A 24,323-nucleotide genomic window follows, 5' to 3' on the forward strand; every position below is an offset into this window, starting at 1 on the left:
GGCAAATCAAATAAATAAATAAATAAATAAATATTAGTAATGAAATTTGAAGATTATATTTATTCGAAATTTCTGTATCTTCAAATTATCGTTACTAATATATGACTAACACGCAAAGAAAAAGAGCAACATGAACCTGATGGGTGGGAGTCAGTCAGTATTTCACACATCTGGCTAATTTCTTCCTAAGATATACCAAAAACAGATTATGTATGCCAGAATCCTATTCTACGAAAACTACTTCAAAATTGATTTCCACCAAATCCATTTGGATTGCCTGAAAAGATGGTTCTACTGAATTTATGTCTCTTTAACAAATCCATTTTTCCATAATGCCAAATTAAAAAGATTGCTCTAGAACAGGGGTGGGCAAACTTTTTGGCTCGGGGGGCCGCATTCACTTTTAAAATTTGACAGACGGGCCGGGTCAGCACAAGATTTTTGGGAATCGCCCCCTTCCCCCCTTCTTCTCCTCCTTCCCCTCCCCTCGGAGGCCCCCTGAGTCAGGAGTTGCTACTGCCGGCACGGCTCCACGCGGCTCCAGTCCCACGTTGCCTCGGGAAGGGAAAGGCAAAAAGGAAGAGCCGCGGCGGTGCTTTGCAACAGCAGCAGCGGCACCGGAGGTTCAGGCTCAGCGGCTCCTGGTTTTGCCTTTCCCTTCCCAAGGCAACGCGGGACTGGAGCCGCTGAGCTGCGCCGGCGTAGCAACTCCTGACAGCCCCAGCCGGACACCTGAGCAGAGCCGGGCAGAACTGCCTGTTGCTGCTGCGGGCGCTGCTGCGGGTGTCTGGCTGCCCAAGTAAAGAACCGCACCAGCTCAGGGCAACTGTGAGGAGCAAGAGGGGAGAGGCAGAGAAGGAGGCAGAGAAGGAGGAGAGCACCTGGCCAGTTGGGGAGGCTTCTTGTGCTGCGAAAGAGGCGGCTAATGATCTCGGCTCCACTCTGCTTCTCCAACATCCGGCGCTGCCCTGTTCTGTGCGCCGGCTGCTCGGACTTGCTGGGCCTGACACAGAACAGGGTGGTGCCGGATGTTGGAGAAGCAGAGCGGAGCCGGAGATCATTAGCTGCCTCTTTTGCAGCACAAGAACAGGGTGGTGCCGGACCATTGGAGAAGCGGAGCAAAGCCGGAGATTAGTAGCTGCCTCTTTCGGCGCAGAAAGCTTCCCCCAACCAGCCGGCTGGTCTCCTCCTTCTCTGCCTGTTTGTTCTGTATGGCCGAGGAGGAGGAGACCAGCTGAGAAGCATGCTGCCAGGCGGGGGCCACGCGGTGCAGGGCAATACGCCACCGCCCAGCCCTGGCTTGGGAAAGCAGTGGGCGTTCCCCGGGTGGTGGCCTTGGCCCGCTAGCAGGGAAGCAGCTGCCCAGCTCCGTGTTGTGTGTGCAATTTTTGGCGCGGCGGGTCTCTTGGCCGGCCCCAATTTTTTTTTCAGAGGGGAATATTTTTTTTTCAGAGGCGGGCCGTATTAAAATGACCAACGGGCCGGATGTGTCCCGCGGGCCGTAGTTTGCCCACCCCTGCTCTAGAACCCGGGGAAAGCATCTGGAAGAAAATGTGAAATAAAGAGATTCATTAAAAACATTTCATGTTTTGTATCGGCAAAACTCTCCTTGTGATGGAGTAATTCTAATCTGCTATTTAAAAGAGCCTGTTACTATTTGAAAGAGGGGTTTTAAAAGAAATGTGGCTGTTTCAGTGATAAGCATAGCAACATTCCTGTGATTGTCGAACAACTGAAAGCAAAGAGATCCTCCAGCTACACTATGTAAGCAGAAGAGTTGATATATGTGTTTAGCAGGAGAGGCTCTGCAATAGGTCTAATATGCTGTTTGAAGTCTACAGAATCCTTTTAGAAAAAATCAACTCACACAAACAAAAATTCCACCCTTGTGCAGCTGAGCACCAGCCTTTCATGGTCTGTTCCCTTTCTTATTAACTCTTCCAGTTCCTCAGTACCTGGAGCAGGGGTCTCCAACCTTGGCAACTTTAAGACTTGTGGCTTCAACTCCCAGAGTTCCTCAGACAGCTTTACTGGCTGAGGAACTCTGGGAGTTAAAGTCTACAAGTCTACAAATTGTCAAAGTTGGAGACCCCTGCTCTGGAGCACGTATCCTGGGTTTTGTCTTCTTGTATGTATTCTTGCTATATATATTTACAAGACTTAAACAAGGGAGGACAAACCAGACTTCATGTATACTATGCAGCATTGCAATCCTTTTTCTGTGGTCCACAACCTTTACCAGATGGCGTATTTGTAAAAAAGAAAAAGAAGTAAAGAATAATCAAAATCTATATTTTAAGCCATTGTCCCAATTTGTATCCTCTGTGCAGGATGAAAATATATTTTTGAAAAGCCAACCCCATTTGAAAAAAAATTACTCACTTCAACTACACCAAATTATTAAACTATAGAAAATATGTTTCTTTTATATTATTATGATTATAGTTACAGATAAAGGAATATTTTAGGGCTACTGCTATAGCAATAGCACTTAGACTTATATACCATTTCACAGAGCTTTCCAGCCCTCTGTAAGCAGTTTACAGAGTCAGCATATTGCCCCCAACAATCTGGGTTCTCATTTTACCCACCTCAGAAGGATGGAAGGCTGAGTCAACCTTGAATATAAAAATTAGATTAAATTTGGTTTCTGGGCCAATTATTGTACAAGTATCAAAAATCCATAGTCATTATATTCCTGCTTAGATCTGTAGATACATTTGGAAATTTGAGAAAGTGCAATAGAACTCATCACAAACTTGGTACAATGCAAAGAAACTACTATCATAAGTCATAAAAATCATTTCTTTAAGTCTTATTCCTTATCACTTGTATGTAAATTGGGAGCTTTATCAAGCTATTTTTAGTAGATTTTATTGGTATTGGAAAAGAAAGATTGGAAAGTTATTTTGATGTCAGAATAAATAATTACTATCTTCTCCATCTGCTGATTCAAAGCTCAGATTTGGCTGAAGCTGATGGGACTGGAAAACAAATATGCCCTTTCAGTCTTCTCATTCTAACAGATCTCATAATCTAAAGAACTTTTTCTTTGCTACACAATTCAGCAGGGCTGTCAAATTCTAGGCCAATGTGCTGGATGAGTCACGCGGTGGCCATGCCCATGGGCAGTTTAGTGAAGAAAAGTTGCATACTTCATGTGCCGACGTCATGATGCCATGAGTTTGACGCCCCTGCAATACAGTATTTTAGTGCTACCTGTCATTTAATTCACTGACAAAATAACAGCATGCATATAAGAAGAGACAAACATACCCAGGACACGAATTTGCATCACTGCTCCATGTAAACCAAAGAACATCCATAATGGTTGGGAACAATCCACGCATACTTGCATGCCTGCACTTGCTCCATTGTGACTCAAGTGCAGTTCTCCTTCTGAATTCACCATGAATCCCAAGATGTCTCCACTCTGGAGAGGCACCAGCACTCTACAGACTGCCCAGAACTCTTTTCGATCAACTAAAGACTCTGGATTATAAGGAAGGTCACTGGGTCTCAGGGTGCTAGGATCACAAGTGGTTACCCCATATGACAGTGTCCCAGTACGTGAAGTGTTGGATTTATTTATTTTGACAAATATAGTCTCATTGATTCTAAGTGACCTGCTGGTAAAAACCAAAGTTCTCTCATCTCGAGCATGGTCCAGACGGGCCACAGTCTGGTCATCCAGAATTTTAATATGGGCTCCCCTGAGCTGATGGAAGCGGAGATCGCTTTCAAGTTGAGATGGGAGGAGGTGGGAATGCTGAGAGTTGAGGGAATTCTGTGGAATAGGACACATGGCAGTCATGACTTGGAAATTATCCTCCTGTAAGTTGAGATCACAAAGGCTGACAGATAGACGGGTATCCTCAGTCTCTCTGCGCAAAGAGGGTCGGCGGATAGCTGTGAAGGATCTTGGACGGAGGCAATCAGGAGGAATAATTTCACTATCTGCAATTGAGAGAAGGAAAAGATAACCCGAGGTGAGGAAAGTATTTCAGTTTTGTTATCAGTTGTTCAAAAAGGAATGCAATATCTTGCTTTCTTTTAAAGACACAACGCATAAAATAATTTATTGTAAGTTTTTGGTCACTCTTCTGCATAAACTTTCAAACAGCAAATTGCTGAAACAGGAGACAACATTGGGAAAGAATAAATAGGATCCAGTGTGAAATCTCTAAGAAGATTGCTGCAAAGTCCTGAAAACTATGCTCTGAATTTGTTCTTAAAACAAGTTTCACTGATAGGGTGACAAGAATATTTGAGTACATAGTTTGATTTTTAAAAGTTTTTAAGAAAAGGAGATGTCTTAACCCTAATAGTGTAGAAAATGTGGACTCGGGTCATATTTTATTTGGTTTGTTTATGGCATTATCACTACTTCAGTCCGTTTATTTATTTATTCAACTTATATGCCATCCATCTTTTATCGCTTACAATCATTAAAAACAATAAAAATTTTAAAACACTAAATAGTTACATTAAATTAGTTAAAATTGACAAAGATGAAAAGAAAGGGAGCAGAATCAATCCACTAATAGACTCCCACCATTTATAGATAATAATAAAATAAAGCAATTATAATAAGTATATTAAATAAAATACTTTCATGGTACAAATCATTTATTCATTCAATCAATCAATCTTTAAAACCTTCTGGAAGAGTCAGTTCTTATAAAGAAATTTAGAGGTAACTTTGGGGAAGGTATAAGAGGGCTGACAAGGAAGGAACCAGTCATTACAGCAGAACCTAGACAAGGAATTAAATAGTTCAGAGATAAAAGGAAGCATGAACAAGGTATAAACTAACATGATTTTGTTCAGCATAAGAGAGAAACTTTCAAGATACCCTACAATAAACATTCAAGATGCTGCTACTATACCCTATAACAATAAAATAACATTTTTTGAATCCCTGTAGTGTCTGTTTCTTGACCTGATCAATTTTAAAGGGCTGTCAGGCCTTTACCAATTTTAAGCAATCTTTTCTATACCTGTTTGGTTTTCCCCCTTCCCACGCATAGAGTGGAAAGATTGAGTGTAAAGCATTACAAGACAGTAAGCAGGCAGACAATGAGGAATTCACATCCAAAGGAATGCATTGGCTTTGGCTTTAACCTAACATGCTTGGGGTCACAAGCAATCTAGATAAACAGTCAACTAATGCTGGTGTAAGGTGTATACATGCTATTCTCTTCTAAACCCTTATTGAATGAATGAATGTAAATACAAATATTAATTCCCTTCTTGGGTGAGCATTTCAAAGGTAGCGGGGAGGAAATCTGAAATAAAATTGACTGTCACAGTGATGTGATTTTTCTACTTACAACTGCATCCCTTAGCAATTGAGTTGGGAGGGGTTTCAATTGTGGTGGCTTAATTGAGGACTACCTGTATTGATATTTGATTTGTATTTTCCCTGCACAACGTTTCTTGTTATAAACACTAAGCAAAGAAAACTGAAAAGGTGTCCCATTGTTTTATTTGAATACTGCAGCATGAAGTACAAAGCTGAACATGTTCGATCAGTAAAGCCTGAAATTTCTGGTAGAAATTTCTACCAGAATTCTACTACTGTATATCTGTACTCAAAAGTTTCCAAAATGGCTGCTGTAACTGGATATTGCAATAAAAGCAATATTAAATGAATGTCCTTGACTATTCTTTGACATTATCTAGCTGATATTATTCAAAAAGAACACAGGAAATTGAAGTAAACCTGTAGCAAAACAAATATTTGATTCTGAGGATCATTTCCTGCTTTTCTTTATAGCAAAACAAAAAGTCATTCTTTTTTAATGTTTTTTTTTTAATAGTCAAGGGGTCCTTTTACATAAAGTAAGAGCAGGATATTATAAAAAAACAGAACAAGATTTCTCCAATATTTTTATCATAAATCAAGCAAAGTATAGGTGTATTTAACTCTCCATAAAAGTACTGACATTGTTGGTGTTTACTTTAAGACAAATATGAAATTTATGAATTTTGTGTTAGTTTGACATTAACTGGCTGACATCATTGAAAAATAATCAGGAAATTGAACTAACATCACTCATCACAACAAATATTCAGTTCTAATATATATCTTTTGCCATGCTTTAAAAAAAATTAACAGCTTTTTACTAAACAATAGTTTCCGAGCTCATAGCAATGACACATTTACAGCTGAGAAGGCACAGCAATATTTTCAGCCTCTGTTTATTTTACTGATTGCTTATTTGAGGCATAAAACAGGTGTTATTTTGCTAAAATATAGCAGAATATAGGGCTATTTTTCTCTATGGCTTTTGGTGTGTAGTTCTTTACATTTAGTATGATAAAATGCTCCATGATTTCTAAAGCAAAAGGATATAAGAAAATATCTTGTTTTACTTTCTCTTCCTAAGTGTGTGTGTATGTATCTCTGTGTGTCTGTCTGTCTGTGTGTGTGTGCGTGTGCGCGCATGGGCGTGCATGTTTGATCTGACCCTTTATCACTGAAATAAGAAGGAAGGAAGAAATTTAATGCAAAAACTCACTGCTTTAGGAATATTCTAGAAGTTGGAGAATATTTCAGATTTAGTGAACCTACAGCTTCTCCAAGCTTATCTGTTGGATCCATGTTGAGATACATGCTGCAAATTTTGGGTCAAAATACCAGATTATACTTCAAAGATGGCTGTATCCTAGGAAGATTTTCTATTCAGTGCATAGAAAAATAACACATACAACCTTGCTACTTAAGTGGTTTTTCTCTCCAATAGATGCATTTGTTCAGACGTCTTTTGAAACTATTGGGCTAGTTTAGAATTGAATTAGTGGAGTTAAAAGAATATAAGTTTATATCTATCTGAGTGAATCAGATACCTTGCCAGATTTTTATAAGTTTTTCTACTGCTAAAGTTAGGACCAGAAAATATATCCCAAGTGACTCCTAATTGTTGTGGTTCTGTCTTTTATAAAGTTCTCAAACACAAGTTCTTCCTTGTTCACATTTATATTTTGCCCCTAAGGCTATATGTAGAGTCTGACAAGACATTAAGAATTAACTGTCAGTCAACATTATACAATTCATTTTTACATATATTAAATTTATATACACATATCTCAAATATAACAGATTTAGTTAGACCTTGGTTTTATTATATTTTTCATAACCAAAATAAAAATTCCATTTTTGAATTGTTTAGAAATCAGAATTGTTTTCTAATTGACAGACACTTTACTATCGAAAGATAATCAACTATATGGACTTGACTAAAATATTAGTTCAAGATATACAAGTTTTCTATCTGAGGAATGTTTTTAAACATCTGAGCAAACAGTTATCCAAAATATTGTATATTTTCATATTTCAGTATCTTGTCTCTCATCATAGTAAATGCTATGGTGATAATTGCAGTTTCTATAGTGTATCCTCCAGTTTGCCAAGTATAGTTACAATTATGATATAACCATTTATGAATGCAAAAGAAATTTCAGTTATTTGCACAGATACAAACTCCAAGCAACTGCAGTTTTCAAACAACTCAGGAATCTTTGTGACATTTCAGCATAATCCATAATTATTGCTATATTAACTTCAATCCTGTTGACTGTAAGAAATTAGTAGTTCCCTGTGCAGTTCAAAAAACTTCCTTAGTTATTTTGAACCAGACAGGGATGGGATTCTACCAGTTTGGACCGGTTCGGGTGAATCAGATGTTAAAGTTGCATTTGGTTCACCAAACCGGTATTTCAACCAACCGGCTGACCCCACCCACCCCGCACTGCCCTTCCCAGGAGTCTCCACGCAATGCAGGTAAGTGCAGGGTCCTGATGGAAACTCTGGGAAGGGGAAAAATGGGCCTTCTGGAAGTCCAGAAACGGGCCTGTTTCTGGCTTCTGGGGGGGCCTCCAGAGCCCAAAGGAAACTGTTTTTGCCCTCCCAGAGGCCTAGGAGAGCCCTCCGGACCCTTGGAAGGGTAAAAATGGCCTCCCCTCAGTCTGGAGGCCCACTGAAAGCCGGAAACAGGAAGTTCTGGTAGGCCACGCGCACCATGGCCACGCCCACCCAGCAATCAGGCAGCGAATAGGTTGTTGGGATTTTTGACTCCCACCCCTGGACCCAGATAACAATCAAAACCAATTCCAGTTGCAAAACAGTTATACAAAATGTAAAGTGGGATTTAATAACCTTCAGATTATCAAGGACGTGGATCACAGCAGTAAAAATAGGTAAGGCATGTAATGTCACGGAACAGAAAGCTAAGTTTATTTCAGAAGCAAATCCGAACAATAGTTTTAACTCACTAATTGGATGAAGAGAGAAATATATGTGCACAATCAGCCTTGGTGGCAGGTTGAGTGATTTGATTATATGGTTCCCAAGCAACTTCTGTTGTGGTTCGCCAGCAGCTGGTGCAGCCGGCAGCGGAATCGGACAGTGGGAATAACAGGGACCAGTCAGGGAGTCTGGGGAGGACTTGGACAAGGGTCCTGCGTCTGAGGCAGAGATGGGGCCAGAAACATCTGGGAGTGGGGTGCTGCCTTCGGAGCCTTCAGAATCTGGCAGCAGCGAGGCAGAGGTCCCAGGGGAGCCTGTTCCAGTTCACGTGTGCGCAGAGCTGCTAGAAGAGGAGAACAGCTGAAACAAAAGGGGTGACTCAGGAATAAGGCTGGGAGGTGATTGCCCTTCCCATAAGGTATAAAAGTCAGGCAAAGATTATGAAACCTTTACAGGAAGTAAAGTAGTTTGTTCGGTTCAGATTCATTCTTGAAGCTCTTTGTACTTCAGTGAGTTTTCAGTTGGTTCATTTGATACTTCTGTTATTGGCAGCACAGGTCACAGAAAAGAAATGTGGGTGCTTATCTCAGGGGACTGTTTGAGATTAATTCCGGCTGGGAATGAAAACAATTTCCAGTGTGGCAATAAAATATGTCTTGTTTTTAAAATAAGTGTGTGCATAATTACCATTTAGAAAGCCTTGGTCAGAACAACTTCTGCATATTTTCTTGGTTTATTAAAGAACTATTCTTCATGGAGCAGATGAACAAACAGTGATAAAAACAGAAAAGTGAACAGAGGACCAATGATGTGACATTGAAAAAGAAATGTTTTTTTATTTGCTTCTATTGTGTTACCTGAAAATCACCTGAAAGATCACTGTGTGTGACTTCCTAATATTAATATTAATTTAAAAGATTTTTCACAGTCACTTATATTGGGAGACAGATGTTCCTTAGTGTGTTGAGCAGGAGGAGACCAACAAACACACTATTTTAGATCCACCTGCCTTTTGGATGATTCTAGCCAGGAGGAACATGCTGAGAAGGGTTTTTGTTGTTGTTAGATTATTAATACTCCTTCAACCAAGAAGGGTGCAAAAGGCAGTGGTACATAGATAGAAATAGATATAAATTTCTTCTCAGGGTGAGTAGATAGTGACATATCAGTTCCAAGCACTCATGGATGAAATTGTTTTTTAAGATAGATTTCAGGCTGCTTTCAGGCAGGGCCATAGAAAGAGATATGATTGGAGTAGACTCAAAGAATATAAGGGTTGGAAGGGCTTTTGTTCATTTAGTCCAATTCCTTGTCCAGCTGGGAATCCACAATTAGGCCATACCTGACCTCATGCAATATTATATTCTCTCCCCTTACTATTCAACAACTATACAATTAACCTCATCAGCTTCAGAAAGAATCCTAAAGTTCTGTTAACTGACCTATCCTCTCAAAGACACAAACCACAAACCTCTCTCATTTTTAACCTGTTGCACCTCATGCATTCTGCAATATGGTTCACATAGAATAAAAATGAGGAGTTCACCACACATTATTCTGAAAGGGAACTCAGAAATTAAAACAGGTCCAGAACATAGTGGTTAGAGGTGTGTCAAATACTTTCTGAAGGGAGCATGTAACACCAGCTACAGAGTGGTGCACCAACCTGAGAGAGGACGCAGTGGGAACTTAATAAGGGAAGGGTGTTCTTAGTGGCAGCTCCAGCATTTTGGAATTCTCACTCCTAAAAGCTTGATCTGCCTTTCAGTGCTTTGATTTTAGAAGAATTTTAGAAATATCTGTTATATTCTAGGCTTTTTATTTGCTTATAAGCTGTTTTACACATTTTTATGATCTAAATAAGGTTTTTAATTATTTATGATACTCGTATTTTATGAATACAGGTAAACTTAGTATTTACTGTTGACTGGATAGAATTTTTGTTGTAGTTATCTGCCATGGTTTTCCAAAAGTGGGCAGTAAACAAATATGAATGAAATAAATAAGAAATAAAGAAACACAGAATTACTTAAATAGATATGCTTGGTGCAATAGATCACAAGAGCTATATGATGATTGTTTGGAATGTACTTTGTAAGACAAATAACTGTATAGCAATATATTGTTAATACTATATACTTCAGATAGCAGATATGTCAACTGTTCTGTCCATCTTTAATTGTACTAAAATCTGACCAGAAGATATTCAATGCCACTTCAGAGAATGCCACATTATAAAAAAGATGTTGAGACTCTAGAAAAAGTACAGAGAAGAGCAACCAGGATGTTTAGAGCAGGGGTCCCCAACCGCCGGTCCGCGGACCGGTACCGGGCATGGAACAAGCCTTACCGGGCCGCTGGTTGCTGGGCGCCGCCATCTTTTTGGTAAAAAAGCAATTTTTCGTCAAAAAGATGGCGGCGCCAGCGCTCGGGTGAGCTTTTCCGGGTAGAAAGCCATTTCTACCCGAAAAAGCTCACCAGCGCATGCCGCCATTTTTTTGAAAAATCACTCGTGATGTCACTGGAAGTGATTTTTAATCAAAAAGATGGCGGCGCCCAGCTGACGCGGAACCGGGCGCGGCGCCCAGCTGACGCCGGAACCGGGCCGCGGCGTCGAAAAGGTTGGGGATCCCTGGTTTAGAGGACTGGAGACTAAAACATATGAAGAACGGTTACAGGAACTAGTGAAGAGAAGAACCAGGGGAGACATAATAGTAGTCTTCTAATATTTGAGGGGCTGCCACAGAGAAGAGTGGGTCAAGCTATTTTCTAAAGTGCCTAAAGATAAGGAATAATAGATGGAAACTGAACAAGGAGAGATTTAACCTGGAAATAAGGAGAAACTTTCTGACAGTGAGAACAATCAACCAATGGAACAACTTTCCCTCAGAAGTTGTGGGAGTGCCATCACTTGAGACTTTCAAGAAAAGATTGGACTGCCATTTGTCAGAAATGGTGTAGGGTCTCCCACATGGGCAGGGAGTTGGACTAGATGACCTACAAGATCCCTTCCAACTCTGGTTATCTGTTACCTGTTAGCATAATTCAGAATTTTTAGTTTGCAACCAACATCAGACTGTAGGGAATGCTCAGAGTTTTCATGCTTCCTTCATGCCACTTCATCAATTTGGCTGTAATTCAGATATGGGGAAAAAAGTTTGCACATGTGCTTAAATGCACTTTTTCAAGGCCCATTTGAGACTTTCAAAATTATTTACGAGCAAAAGGATATGATAGATGTTTAACATATATGAATAGGAGCTAAACATGTTTAAACTGAAGCAATTTAAGTTAAGTCTATGATGTGAATTGTCACCTATTTCTTTAGTCAGTTATTACAGAGTTTAAGATGATACCAAGAAAAAATATGCTCTCATTTGAACTGTATTCCAGATAAAAAAAAAGAAAAGCCTTGGATAATCTTATTTTTTAAAATGTAAAATTAAGAATTCCTTATATTAGAAACAGATGCAAATCAAATAGCTGAAATAGTAGCTCTAATTCAATAATTTTAATTCTACGGTCTAGTGCAAACTAGAATGGTACTAAAGAAAGCCATATATAGGTATTTTTTATGCCAGAAGATATTCTGAAGAATTCAAATATTGATGAATTCATGTAATATGTTGATTGATAGATAACAGAGAGGGAATTTTTTTATTTAAAAAAATATCCCTCTACAAGAACAGAAAAAGGAAAAAGAAAAAATATATCACACCATGTTGTAAGCAAAATACAAAGTAGGAAAAATTAGAATATCTTCTTCTTCCTCCATTTCTATATGCATAACATATAAGACAAGAGTATTATAGGGCTAGATAAATTTATATTAATCACTGCCAAATATCAAAATTAAATTCCAATATATATGGAAGAAGAGCCTAATGCTGATAATGGTTAAGGGCTAAAGAAGAAGGGGACGGCAGAGAATGAGGTGACTGGATGGAGTCACTGAAGCAGTCGGTGTGAACTTAAATGGACTCCAGGGAATGGTAAGGGGCAGGAAGGCCTGGAGAAACATTGTCCATGGTGTCACGATGGGTCATACACAACTTCACAACTAACAAAAACATATATGTTTGAAGTAGATTCCACATTTGTGATTAAAACCTCCTTGGAGTAAAGGAGTAAAGCATCAATGCGAACTTTTGTTGAACATAATAAAGCTGACTATCCAAACATTTAATCACCAAGATTAAAAAAGTATTTTCAGTGTGAGATATGTCTCATTTTACTATCAGATTTGAGAGCTTATCAGTGAAAATAACTATAGATCCAATTTCACTTTTAGGTCAGTGGTATACACCCATAACTACTACCATACAGTATTTCTAGAAATACTAAATTTACATCTACATTTTTTACCATCAAGTATTAAAGCTTATGTGAAATCAAGTGGGCTGATTCTCTATTTTGGTCCTGTCCAAATAGAAATGACGAATATATAAATAGCCTTTTGACTTATTTGCTTTGCAACTGAAGAACATTTTAATCTCATTCATAGCTGCCTCATGTGAGCATCAGGTTTCCTAGGCACCATCAGCAGCACCCATGCTAACAGTTATTCAGCTGAATGAGTAGTTTAATGCTGAAAGTGGGTTGCTATGGAGACAGTCATACAAGTAAGTAAGACTTGTCAAGGGCACTGGTGCACAGGTTTAGGCAGCCTATTGCTTCTGTTGATATTTATTCCTTCTCTCTCCCGCCCAAATATGTTGCTACAGAATAAAGACTAAGCATAGCATTTGAAATATGCCAACAACCTCTGTCACCTCAATCCGCTTACAAGATTAAATTAAGTAACATCCACAGACTTCAGTGGTATCAATTACCTAAATTCATTCCTGTTTCTCCACAACTATATATAACCCTATAAGCTCCCATCTTCAAATAGCATTCCATTATATTTTTTTATAAAAGCTCAGCAAACTACTGGAGCTATCTACTTTTCTTATGTAACAGATCATTGGTATCACATTCTCATGTTGCTTGATAATATTAAGAATTCAAATCTTGGGCTTGAATGATTTTCTATGTTTAGTGGTTTATAAAGCATTAGGCTTTTAAGAATACAGAAATGTATTCTTTCAGTTAAAAAGTGGATAACTTGGTATCATTAACATCAAACTATTCACAAATACAATGTATCTGCCAAAATTAAATAGCAATTAAGTTAAAAATAATTTAATGTCTATAAATCTTTTGTTTTCAGACATAAATACTGACTCTTGTGCAAAGTTATGTGAGAACATTTTGCCATTCTGAAATTAGATGATGAGCTGCATGACTTCTGTAGGAAAGAAATTAGCAGGGCTGGAAAACCAACAGATGAAGGGTCACAGTGATGGTTTAAATCTATTGCTTGTGTATGGAAATTCCTTGTTTCCTTGTGAATCATCATTTCTCCTTTTCCCCATTTAGCTTTTTTTATGTTTCAGTTCATTATATGGTTCATAAGGGAAAAAAGCACGCACGCACACACATACACACAGGTATTTTCTTATGGATCAAGAATGAGCTCCTAACAAAACTGGCAAGCTATTTCAGTGATATTGCCTGTCAATCAGGGTGTCATGTGAAAAGAGTCACCCAACTGTGTTCCTTGAATTCATCCAATTAAACTTTGCATAAATGTCATGTTCATTTTAGGCTCAAAAATAGAAAATCCTATGCGGAGCAAAGAAATTGATGCTAACAAAAAGTGTGATGAAAGACAAGCTATCTGAAGGAAATTTATACACATTTTATATTGGGCAACTTAGGAAAACTGAGGTAACCACTTCTCAACAAAGTGAGCTAACTGCAACTCAATACAAGCAAACCTAGCCTTTTAGCTCTTTGCATGCTGGTTTTTTTCGTCTGGAGTAGTATATGCTGCACAACCTGTTTTCTGTACTCTATGCTACTCTGCTACCTGGAGTATGATTTTCTTTTAACCTTATCTATTACCAGTATTAAATCTGATTATAAGCTGTCAGTTCTGCATGTGGATGGGGAATTAGCATCTGTTGTTTTTCACCTGTGATTACAATAAGTTTTGAGCCAACTCTTTTAAATAAAACAATTCCAGATAGATTTCACTATTCTGTGCCTTGTCAAAAAATAGTCATAAATAAAATAAGAACACTTTACAAACCACAAACCAAAATGTCCAATTGTGCATTTGGACCTATGCAACTGAGCATTTTATGGGACAAAATCTATAGTAAAAACAGATTATGTAGAATACTTTCTAATGACCTATTCTACCTATATTGGTAAAGAAAGCAAACTGAAGCATGAAACTGGTTAAGAAAAGGAGTTGAGTGACATCATAGCACTATAAAAATGAATAGGGGATAAAAGCAAACTTGACAATAAATAACATGTAATTTTATTTTAAAAAATCATCAAATATTAGAATTTGAAATTTCTCCTTTCAAACTGCTGTTTGTTCAGATCAAGTTTGGTTTTATAATAAACAAATTGGAGAAATGGTGTACATGTTTACACGTTTACCATCTAAATATAAAATGGAGGAAACTTAAATTAAGCCTGACAGATTCTTTTAAAATATTACACTTTGGAAAAGGGTTTTGAATTTAATGAATCTCAGAGAAAATTTATGTGCGATTCCTTTTAAATTTCATTTTATTTCCTTCATTTCAGAATATTCTTCATAAACACAGTTCCATGGCAACAAAATGTTATTAGGGCAGCAGTAGCAATGTCTTTAATTTATTGTGGGATTGCATACAATAGTAAAATCTTTGGAATCTTAAGACCATACCAAGATATTTCTTTCAGGTAACAAACTATGCTGGGAAAATCTCTGAAGATTTAATCATATCCAGACTATCATGACCAGACATATGAAAAATGTCTACCAAGCAAGTGGTCACATAAATAAAAAAATAGAATATGCAGACAGAACAACACAGTATGAGAAACTATCTGTACTGGCCTCTTTCCAATCAGTACTTCTAGAGAAACAAGATCTGAAATAAGTGTTTTCAACATAGGAAAGATGAGCAGTTTAGGATAAGCTCTTTCCCCTCCTTGAGTCTGATAATTTTCCAGAGTGATTGGATATGCTAATTAAAAATAGCAAAATAGAGACATGAGCAGAGCACTACAAAAATACCATGTGTCTTGTGATCCTGAAATAGTGTCATCACAAACAAGAAGCAAATCAAAATCTGAGACCAAGAATAATTCCCCAAATTGTAAATTAAGTGTCACAAGATCCACAAAAAGAGACAGGAGACTGAGATGATTGATAACAGCAATCTTCTATTTATACAATATTATGCATGACTAGTACTAAGAACAAGGTAACAGTAATCTAAGCATTTTGGGAGAAGTTCTTTGAGATAGTTCAAGAACATACAGTGTTTAAAATTTGTAATGGTTATATTTTTGTCACTCTAAAGATAATGCATATAATTATACTGCATATAATCTAGTGTCTATACCCATCTGTCATCTTTCATGTTGACTTTCTAGTTTTTATATCTACATTACAATTATTAGATTATTTCCCACACATACATTAATTTCTGGAATACTTCTCTGCTTCATGTAGAAGAATGTCCATCATATCTGTCATTTATGTGGCTGAGTGGTCACTTGGAACATACAGATACACATTCATGAATTTAAAAATATTTCATTTGTGTAATATTTACTGATTTCATGACAGGCCTAGATATACTATTTAGATTTGAAATTAAACCAGAGTCATCCATCATTTTTAACTGCTTAGCCAACTATTTAATTTACAGTCCATATTGAGAAGTAAGGTGGTCTGTATGATGTCAATTCTTTTATTGGCAATACTATACTTTGCATAAAGGAACCCCTTACCAGAGTCTTATTAGAAACCATCTAAGATAATTTTTTAAGGTACAAAATTATCTAAGATGGTTTCGGGTAAGACTCTGGTAAGGGTTTCCTTTATGCAAAGTACAGTATTGCCCAAAAATAGAAATACAGACTATCTGATTTTTTTTATAAAACTCCCCTGACAGTTCATCAGATACTTTCCACTATCTCTGAAATTTCTGAAATAGAGAAAGGAGATTCCATAAATTATATATCTTCTGTAGCTAATTCTGGGATTATTTATTTAAATGTTGATTAATTTTTACTAGTGATGGATTATTTGAGCATATAATTGTTGAAAAAGAGTTTGAATTATTTACTTATATCTTTGGTTTTATTCACTATTTGTCCATTGCTGTTTTTTTAATTTTCATACACCCCCCAAAATTAAAAAAGCAAATTTCTACAGCTTAGCGATTCGAACTATGTATAAATTTTTAAAATGTTTAGGCAGGATAATAACTAAGAATGTTAACAAATTATTACTTAACAATATAGAAAAAGATAAATAGGGAAATGCAAAACTGTGCTTCAAAACATTTTAACATTCTAGGGAGAACTGCAGTGTTAAAAATGAAAAACCTTTCATTGCTCAACTTTCTATTTCAATTATTCCCAATGGAAATTTCAGAACAGGATTTAAGCCCTTGGGAAGAAAAATAGAAAGCTTCTGCTTTGATAAAAAAAAAAAAAATGGAGAGAGAGAGAGAATAAATAAAAGGATTTTATACAGGCCTCGGAAACAGAGCGCCTTGGGCATACCCAATTTAATAATGTATTATGAAGCAACACAGTTAGAACATATGATTCCATTTATTCTGAAAGACTTTTCTAAACAACAGATTCAGATTGGAACTACAGTATATTACAGCCAAATAATTTTGTAAATCAATTATTTTTTCACCTAAAATATTTTTCTAGAATAAAGAAGCTTGAAATGCTGTAACTAAATTGATGTTTCAAATTTTGAAGCTTTGAAAAAAGATACTTCTCCTTAAACTCCTTAAATAACATATATAGATTAGGATAATCATTATGGTTTGACTAAAAATTAAATTTTTGAGATAGTACAATCTTCATAGACTATTTTTTTCATAATAATAAGGAAACCCAATAAAATCAGAGAGAATAATACAAAATTATATGGCTCTTTGGGTATCATATCTTTTTGTGTAACAGAAAGAGCTTTAGCAACATGGTCTTATATTGTCTATGGAGATTCTTAATCATCCAGGTAACGATTTCTGCAAGGATGCTTTTTCAAAAGGTAACTGGACTTTTTCTTGAAAATGTTTCACTTCTCCCCCAAGAAGCTTCTTCAGTTTCTGAAGTGAACTGTTTTCAAGAAAACAAACAAACAAGAAAGTCCAGTTGCCTTTTGAAAAGCACCCTTGTTGACATAATTTTTGAGAATTTAATACTTCACTATTTAAGAACAACCTTAAATAGGAAAGGAATAATCTCAAAAAAAAAAAAATTACAGGTTATTACTGCAATTAGAAATAGGAGACCCACCATTTGGTTTAAAGGAAGTTTGGAACATTGGGAATCCCATTCAGGAAATAAATTGGCAGAAATTATGGAAAGGTAGATTCATCTCAGCTACAATGTAAAAACTGCAAAAGAGGGTTATGTATCACTTGATTTTCATTAGACTGGCACATATATATCAAAACTATTCTTCCAAATGTTGGAAATAGGTTTTTTGGAGGGGGTTGTTTTTTCATTTGTGATGGTTATCTGATTATACCTTTTTGTCATAAAATTTTGGGAGAAGCTAACATCACAAAGAATTGAATGCTCCCCACAGTTAGGCTCATTTATTTATTTATAGCTTAAAAATTAAAAATGTATTTATCTATTTAATTTTAGTACCAAAATAATAATTGTGTGACACTGAAAAACTCTAGATAACATTTAAGATGTGGATGAACAAGATCTCTTCAATTGCCATGCTAGAAGAAAATCACAGATAAAGTTAAAATAATGAAACATTTGAGACAAGAACTACAATTTTATCAAATTTGGATTAATTTTACCTCAATAGCAATAATGTAGTAAGCTTTACACATGATAAATCATGTGTGATACCTGTCTCTTTATTTATATTGGAGTAATTCTCTTTTTATTATTTCTATTTTTTTCATATGCATCTTGTACTTCTGTTAATGTAGCTACCTGACTGAAACTGTTTGTTAATCTAATGAAAAAGATCTCCATGGGGTTTCACCATAATCCTTTCCTCCAGGTCTGCCATTCTACTCAGCATATTGCAAGGAAATGGTTTTGGGTGCCATCAATGGGTACAAATGTTATATATATCAAACTTGTAAGTATTGTGTTATGAACTAATAAAAAACCATTTAATAAAAACTTGTCAACCTTACGAGAAAGCAGGCTCGTAATCCTGCACCTTTGATTGGCCCATGGATAGCGAGCTAGGATTGGTCCTTACGGAGCAGCATGATTGGCTATTAGCTGAATATCTCTCATTGGGTACAATTTAAACGTTTGAACGCAAATCATTGGTTAACGGGTCAGCAGCCAGCTCTATAAAAGAGCTGCTGCTGCCCAGGGTTTTTGCTCTGTTCTTAATCATTAATAAAGAGTTGAAGTTCACTAGTTCTCTGCCTCATCTCCGTTCCTTGCGCCCATGCTCAGAACATAACACTGGCGACGAGGGTGGGATGCAGAGACAACAGAGCTGCCAAACAGAGCACGTGGCTGAAGGCGCACCAACAACGGCAATATGGCCAGCGGTGCTATACCACCCGCTCCATTTGACCCGGCAAACGAAGACTGGGACTCGTATATGGATCGGTTCCAGATGTTTCTGGAGACCAATAACTTAAAGGACACTACGACCGGCAAGAAGCAAGCAATATTCCTGACCCATTGCGGGCCTGCCGTATTTAAGATGGCGAAATCACTTGCAAAACCGGCTGAGGTGAAAACGATGGATTGGGACACCCTCACGCCCCTTCTACGGGCCCACTATGCACCCGCAGTGCCAACACTTGTCCATAGGCACGAGTTTTACCAGAGGGACCAACGGAAAAGCGAAAGTCTTGCAGACTTCATCGCTGACCTCCAGAACTTGGGTGGCCTCTGTGGGTTTTCAAACCTCGAAGAAGCCTTGCGAGACCGCATAGTTCTGGGATTAGATGACCACACGGTGCAGAGCAAGATCATGGCCAAAGGGGACATCGATCTTGCCGATGCCATCGCAGACGCTACCACAGCAGAAGCAACCAGGAAGTCGGCCGCTCGAATGCGCCGCACCAACGCACTGCTCCGTCAACTCGCGAATGATACCTCGCTTCGCCCCGAGAGGCACTCAACAACGGCGCACCATGAGGACCTGGAATCCCCATCAGAAAGTGATGAGGAAGAGGTCAACCGACTCCGGTCCGAACGAGACCAACAAAACCAACGATTCCCACGACAATGCGCGGGTTGTGGGGCAAACCACTCACGATCCGATTGCAAATTCCTCGACGCGCTCTGCCGTTCCTGTGGAAAAAGAGGCCACATCACAAAGGTCTGTAGAAGCAAGCGAGGGTCCAGCCCAAAGCGCAGGGAGAATAACTGCAGCCAGTCTACAGGATATCCTCCTGTGAATCGAAACCGCCAGAACCACCAATGGAACAACCACTCCTACAGAAATAAAGCACCTGCCACTTCAACGAGACGAGAAGAGGCACACCAAACTATTACCATCGGCCATGCTTCATCCTTAGATGCAAGAAAGATCCGAGTGAGGGTCGCCATCGAGAATCAACCTTGCGTGATGGAAGTCGACTCGGGGTCGTCTCTGTCGATGGTGTCCTGGAAGACCCTCAAACAACTAATCCCGGCCATCCGTCGTCAGGACCTCAGCCCCCAAAGGATCATACTCAAGGATTACCAGGGCAACAGAATCCCGGTCGTCGGTTCCAGCCAAGTCCAAGTCTCCTTCAAAAATCGTACCGCATCACTACCGCTGACCGTCGTCGACCGTGACAGGCCTAGCTTATTAGGCCTCCAATGGTTCGCCCCGCTCGGGATCGAGGTAGCCGGCGTCCACCGAGCCGAGAGCAATGACTGGGAGGAGTCTCTCGTCCAAGAATTCCAGGACGTTTTTTCAGAAGAGCTAGGCAAGTACAAGGGGACCCCAATATCATTTAACCTTAATCCTGAAGTAGCTCCCATCCGCCTTAAGCCTCGTCGGGTGCCTTTTGCACTAAAACCAAAGATTGACGAGCAGCTCGATAAATTAATAGCCCAGGGTGTTTTAGAACCAACCGACCACGCCCGTTGGGAAACCCCAATTGTAACACCCATTAAACCAGATGGATCGTTAAGAATTTGTGGGGATTACCGGGCCACCTTGAACCACGCACTTCAGCAGAGTGCTTACCCGGTGCCGGTGGTTCAACACCTTCTCCACTCCCTGGGTGGTGGGAAGATATTCGCTAAATTGGATTTAGCACAAGCGTACCAACAGTTGCCCGTAGATGCAGAAACTGCGGAAGCACAAACTATCGTTACGCATAGAGGCGCTTTTAAGTGCAATAGACTCCAATTCGGAGTGAGCGTAGCTCCGGGAATTTTTCAAAGTTTAATGGAGAGACTTTTACAAGGCATAAAAGGGGTCATACCATATTTTGATGATGTTTTAATCGCCACCCCTAATAGAGATATTTTAGAAAAGCGCCTCAGAATGGTTCTACAGAAATTTAAAGACGCCGGCCTGAAGGTTAAAAAAAATAAATGTCAACTGTGTACTGAGAGGGTGGAGTTCCTTGGATACCTTCTCGATAGTCAAGGAATCCATCCCATTGATAACAAGCTAAAAGCAATTAAAAACGCCCCAACACCTAAAAATAGAACAGACCTCCAAGCCTTCCTGGGGCTCATTAACTTTTACAACATCTTCTTGCCCCAGAAGGCGACCGTAGCTGAGCCCCTACACAGACTTCTCGATAAAAGAGCAACCTGGGTTTGGAGACATCGAGAGGAACACGCCTTCCAACAAGTAAAAGACTTACTAACCTCCGACGCTGTATTGATGCAGTACAACGAGACTTTACCCTTAACTATTACATGCGACGCTTCACCGTTTGGAGTGGGAGCAATCTTAAGCCATGTGCTACCAAACGGTAAGCACCTATTGCATTTTTCTCACGAACATTATCAAGGGCTGAAAGGAACTATAGCCAACTCGATAAAGAGGCTGTTGCTGTTGTATCTGCTGTGAAGCGCTTTCATGAATACGTGTATGAATGAGCATTTACGATAATCACGGATCACAAACCATTGCTTGGTATTATAGCGGGAGACAAGCCAACCCCCTATATATTATCGCCAAGAATGACTCGTTGGTCTGAGTTCCTAGCTGCCTACAATTATCTGTTGCAACATCGCCCGGGAAAAGCCATTCCCCACGCTGACGCTTTAAGCCGTTCCCCACTTCCGGAAACCATCAACGACCCAGCTCCAACCCTCACGACACTCCAAATCGAAATGCTGCACTCACTGCCACTAACAGCGAGAGACATCGCCATCGAGACAAAACGGGATCCTGTCCTGGCACGAGTTCTCAGCTGGGTCGAACGAGGATGACCCGCCGACCAACTCCACGATGATTTCGCGCCATTCAAGAATCGGCAGACAGAACTTTTCTCCCAGAAAGGCTGCGTTCTCTGGGGGGATAGAGTCGTCGTCCCAGAGAGGCTACAACAGACTGTTCTAAAAGTATTGCACGATGGACATCTGGGCATCGTGCGCATGAAGGCGCTCGCACGAAGCTACGCGTGGTGGCCAGGCATCGATAAGCAGATCGCAGCCTGGGTAACCACGTGTCGGAAGTGCCAAGACGTTAGCAACGCCCCACCTAAAGCAACGCCAACTGAGTGGGAAACCCCTCGGGGTCCGTGGTCCCGCATCCACATTGATTTTGCGGGACCCACCAAAGGACACATGTTTTTATTAACAGTCGACGCCTATTCAAACTGGCTAGAAATCCAGAAGATGAAGACAACCACAACGGAGTCAGTCATTAACAAACTGAATCAATTATTCGCAACACATGGGTTACCAGATGTTTTAGTTTCTGATAACGGGCCCCAGTTCACTGCCCTGGCATTTGAACAGTACCTAGCGGACCGGGGCATCCGCCATGCGCTAACCTCGCCAGCGCACCCTGCGGCCAACGGAAGGGCGGAGCGAATGGTACAATTCGTCAAAAAAACCCTACATAAAATGGACTATGGGGACATCGACGACAAGCTCAACCGAATACTCCTGCTTCAACACATCACCCCACATAGCATCACGAATAAGACGCCTGCCGAACTGCTAATGGGGCGGAGACTTCGCTCCCACCTCAACCGTCTACATCCTTCTTATTCACCAGAAAAGCCTTTCGGATCTAGCGGGAAGTGCCGCGAATTCAAGGTAGGCAACTTGGTGTTTGCTAAAAACTTTTCTGGCGACCCATTATGGGTCCCTGAAACCATTACCCAACCCACCGGCCCCAGATCCTACCGCCTACAGACTAATGACAGGAGAGCATGGAAACGCCATATAGATCAGCTTCGATCCAGATTGCCACCCACCTTCCGCGACTCCCCTAATTCGCAAACTGAGGGGGGAGGGGATATCGAGGAGGCCGAAAACGAAATAGATGACGACGTAATCAAGGGGACCCAGCAACCCAACCAAAGAAACGTGCAAGCTGAAGAAGAATCAGGAAGCGGGATGGCATCACCGCGGGGAACTAGCATGAGGGAGGCAAGCCCACGGGACCCGGAAGTAAGCCTAGGAGACTGGGATAACAACAACGATAGCCGTGCCGAGTCCTCCCGCACAGAAACAGAACTAGCCGTACCAGAAAACCTTGAAAACGCTCCACCGGAATCAGACTGCAGACAAAAACCAGTGGAGCAGCGAAAATCAAACAGGCAGGTAAAACGGCATGCATATCTACGCGAGTATGTTACCGCACCCCTCAAACGGAACCTAGGGGGGAGGGGTGTTATGAACTAATAAAAAACCATTTAATAAAAACTTGTCAACCTTATGAGAAAGCAGGCTCGTAATCCTGCACCTTTGATTGGCCCATGAATAGCGAGCTGGGATTGGTCCTTATGGAGCAGCCTGATAGGCTATTAGCTGAACATCTCTCATTGGGTACAATTTAAACGTTTGAACGCAAATCATTGGTTAACGGGTCAGCAGCCAGCTCTATAAAAGAGCTGCTGCTGCCCAGGGTTTTTGCTCTGTTCTTAATCATTAATAAAGGGTTGAAGTTCACTAGTTCTCTGCCTCATCTCCGTTCCTTGCGCCCATGCTCAGAACATAACATATTGTATTTTAGTGTCAGGGTGAGAAAAAGATGCAACTGATTATCAGGAACTATAATAGTGGGGGATGGGAGAAATCTGGCCCAGTTACAAGGCAGGAGAAAGACGCTGGAAATAAAATGGAGGCTGGCTGGCTGGTTGGAAAGAAAGTCTCTGTTTGTTTGGTTTTCAGAAACTTCAATGACTGAATGGGTGGATGGATTTTTATAAGGTTCTGAGGTTAAGTATTAACTTCCACAATATCATCCACAAATGTATGTCATTCATCTAAAAGGAAGTTGTTTAATTAGGTTAAGATAGAACATATCTTGATAGATGGTGGAGGGTGCAGGGTAGGGAAAGACACTACCATATAAATCAAGCCCTTGTATTACAATTCATGGTTGATAACTATTTCAATAAATTAAAACCAACATTATATGTTGCTTTGGTTGATTTTAACTATGTGTTTGACTCAATTTCCAGAAATAGGTTAAGGCAAAAATTGAATGCACCCTCAGTTGACAGTTTTTGCTCCTATCTTTATACAAATTTCATGACAGTTTAAAAATAAAAATCAATCCAAGGTTTTTATGCCAGGGAAACCTTGACAAGTTTTCAAGATTTTTGAGAAGCATTTCTATCTCCTCTCATATGCAGATGATGTAGTGGTACTGGCATTAATACAGGTTGCTTTACAGAGGCTATGTCCTTGTCACAGTTCTGCTCTGAGAAAGTTTTGAGATCAGTTATGAAAATAACTTATTGCATATCCCATAAAGTTCATAGACTATAGATGGACACTAAATGGTCATGAGATGCAACTGGCCATACAATTTAAGTACCTGGGTAATAACATACCGCAGAAAGCTTTAGAATACAGA

General features: G+C 39.5%; 1 protein-coding gene across 4 annotated transcripts in view; it reads right to left on the reverse strand.

Moving 5' to 3' along the window:
• NEURL1 (neuralized E3 ubiquitin protein ligase 1) overlaps positions 1–24,323 on the reverse strand; it is a 149,179-nt gene that overhangs the window by 16,325 nt on the left and 108,531 nt on the right. For 3 of the 4 annotated variants that reach the window (XM_087964609.1, XM_026667502.2, XM_087964610.1), the window contains exon 4: positions 3,277–3,957. The exons of the other annotated variant lie outside the window; for it this stretch is intronic. In XM_087964609.1, the coding sequence (XP_087820735.1) occupies positions 3,277–3,957 (681 nt within the window). The remainder of the gene's footprint in view (positions 1–3,276; positions 3,958–24,323) is intronic. 4 annotated transcript variants of the gene reach the window in all.

Source organism: Notechis scutatus, chromosome 4, assembly GCF_049901735.1.
Source record: "Notechis scutatus isolate UNSWTSFEM ecotype Mainland chromosome 4, rNotScu1.2, whole genome shotgun sequence".
Lineage (NCBI taxonomy): Eukaryota > Metazoa > Chordata > Lepidosauria > Squamata > Elapidae > Notechis > Notechis scutatus.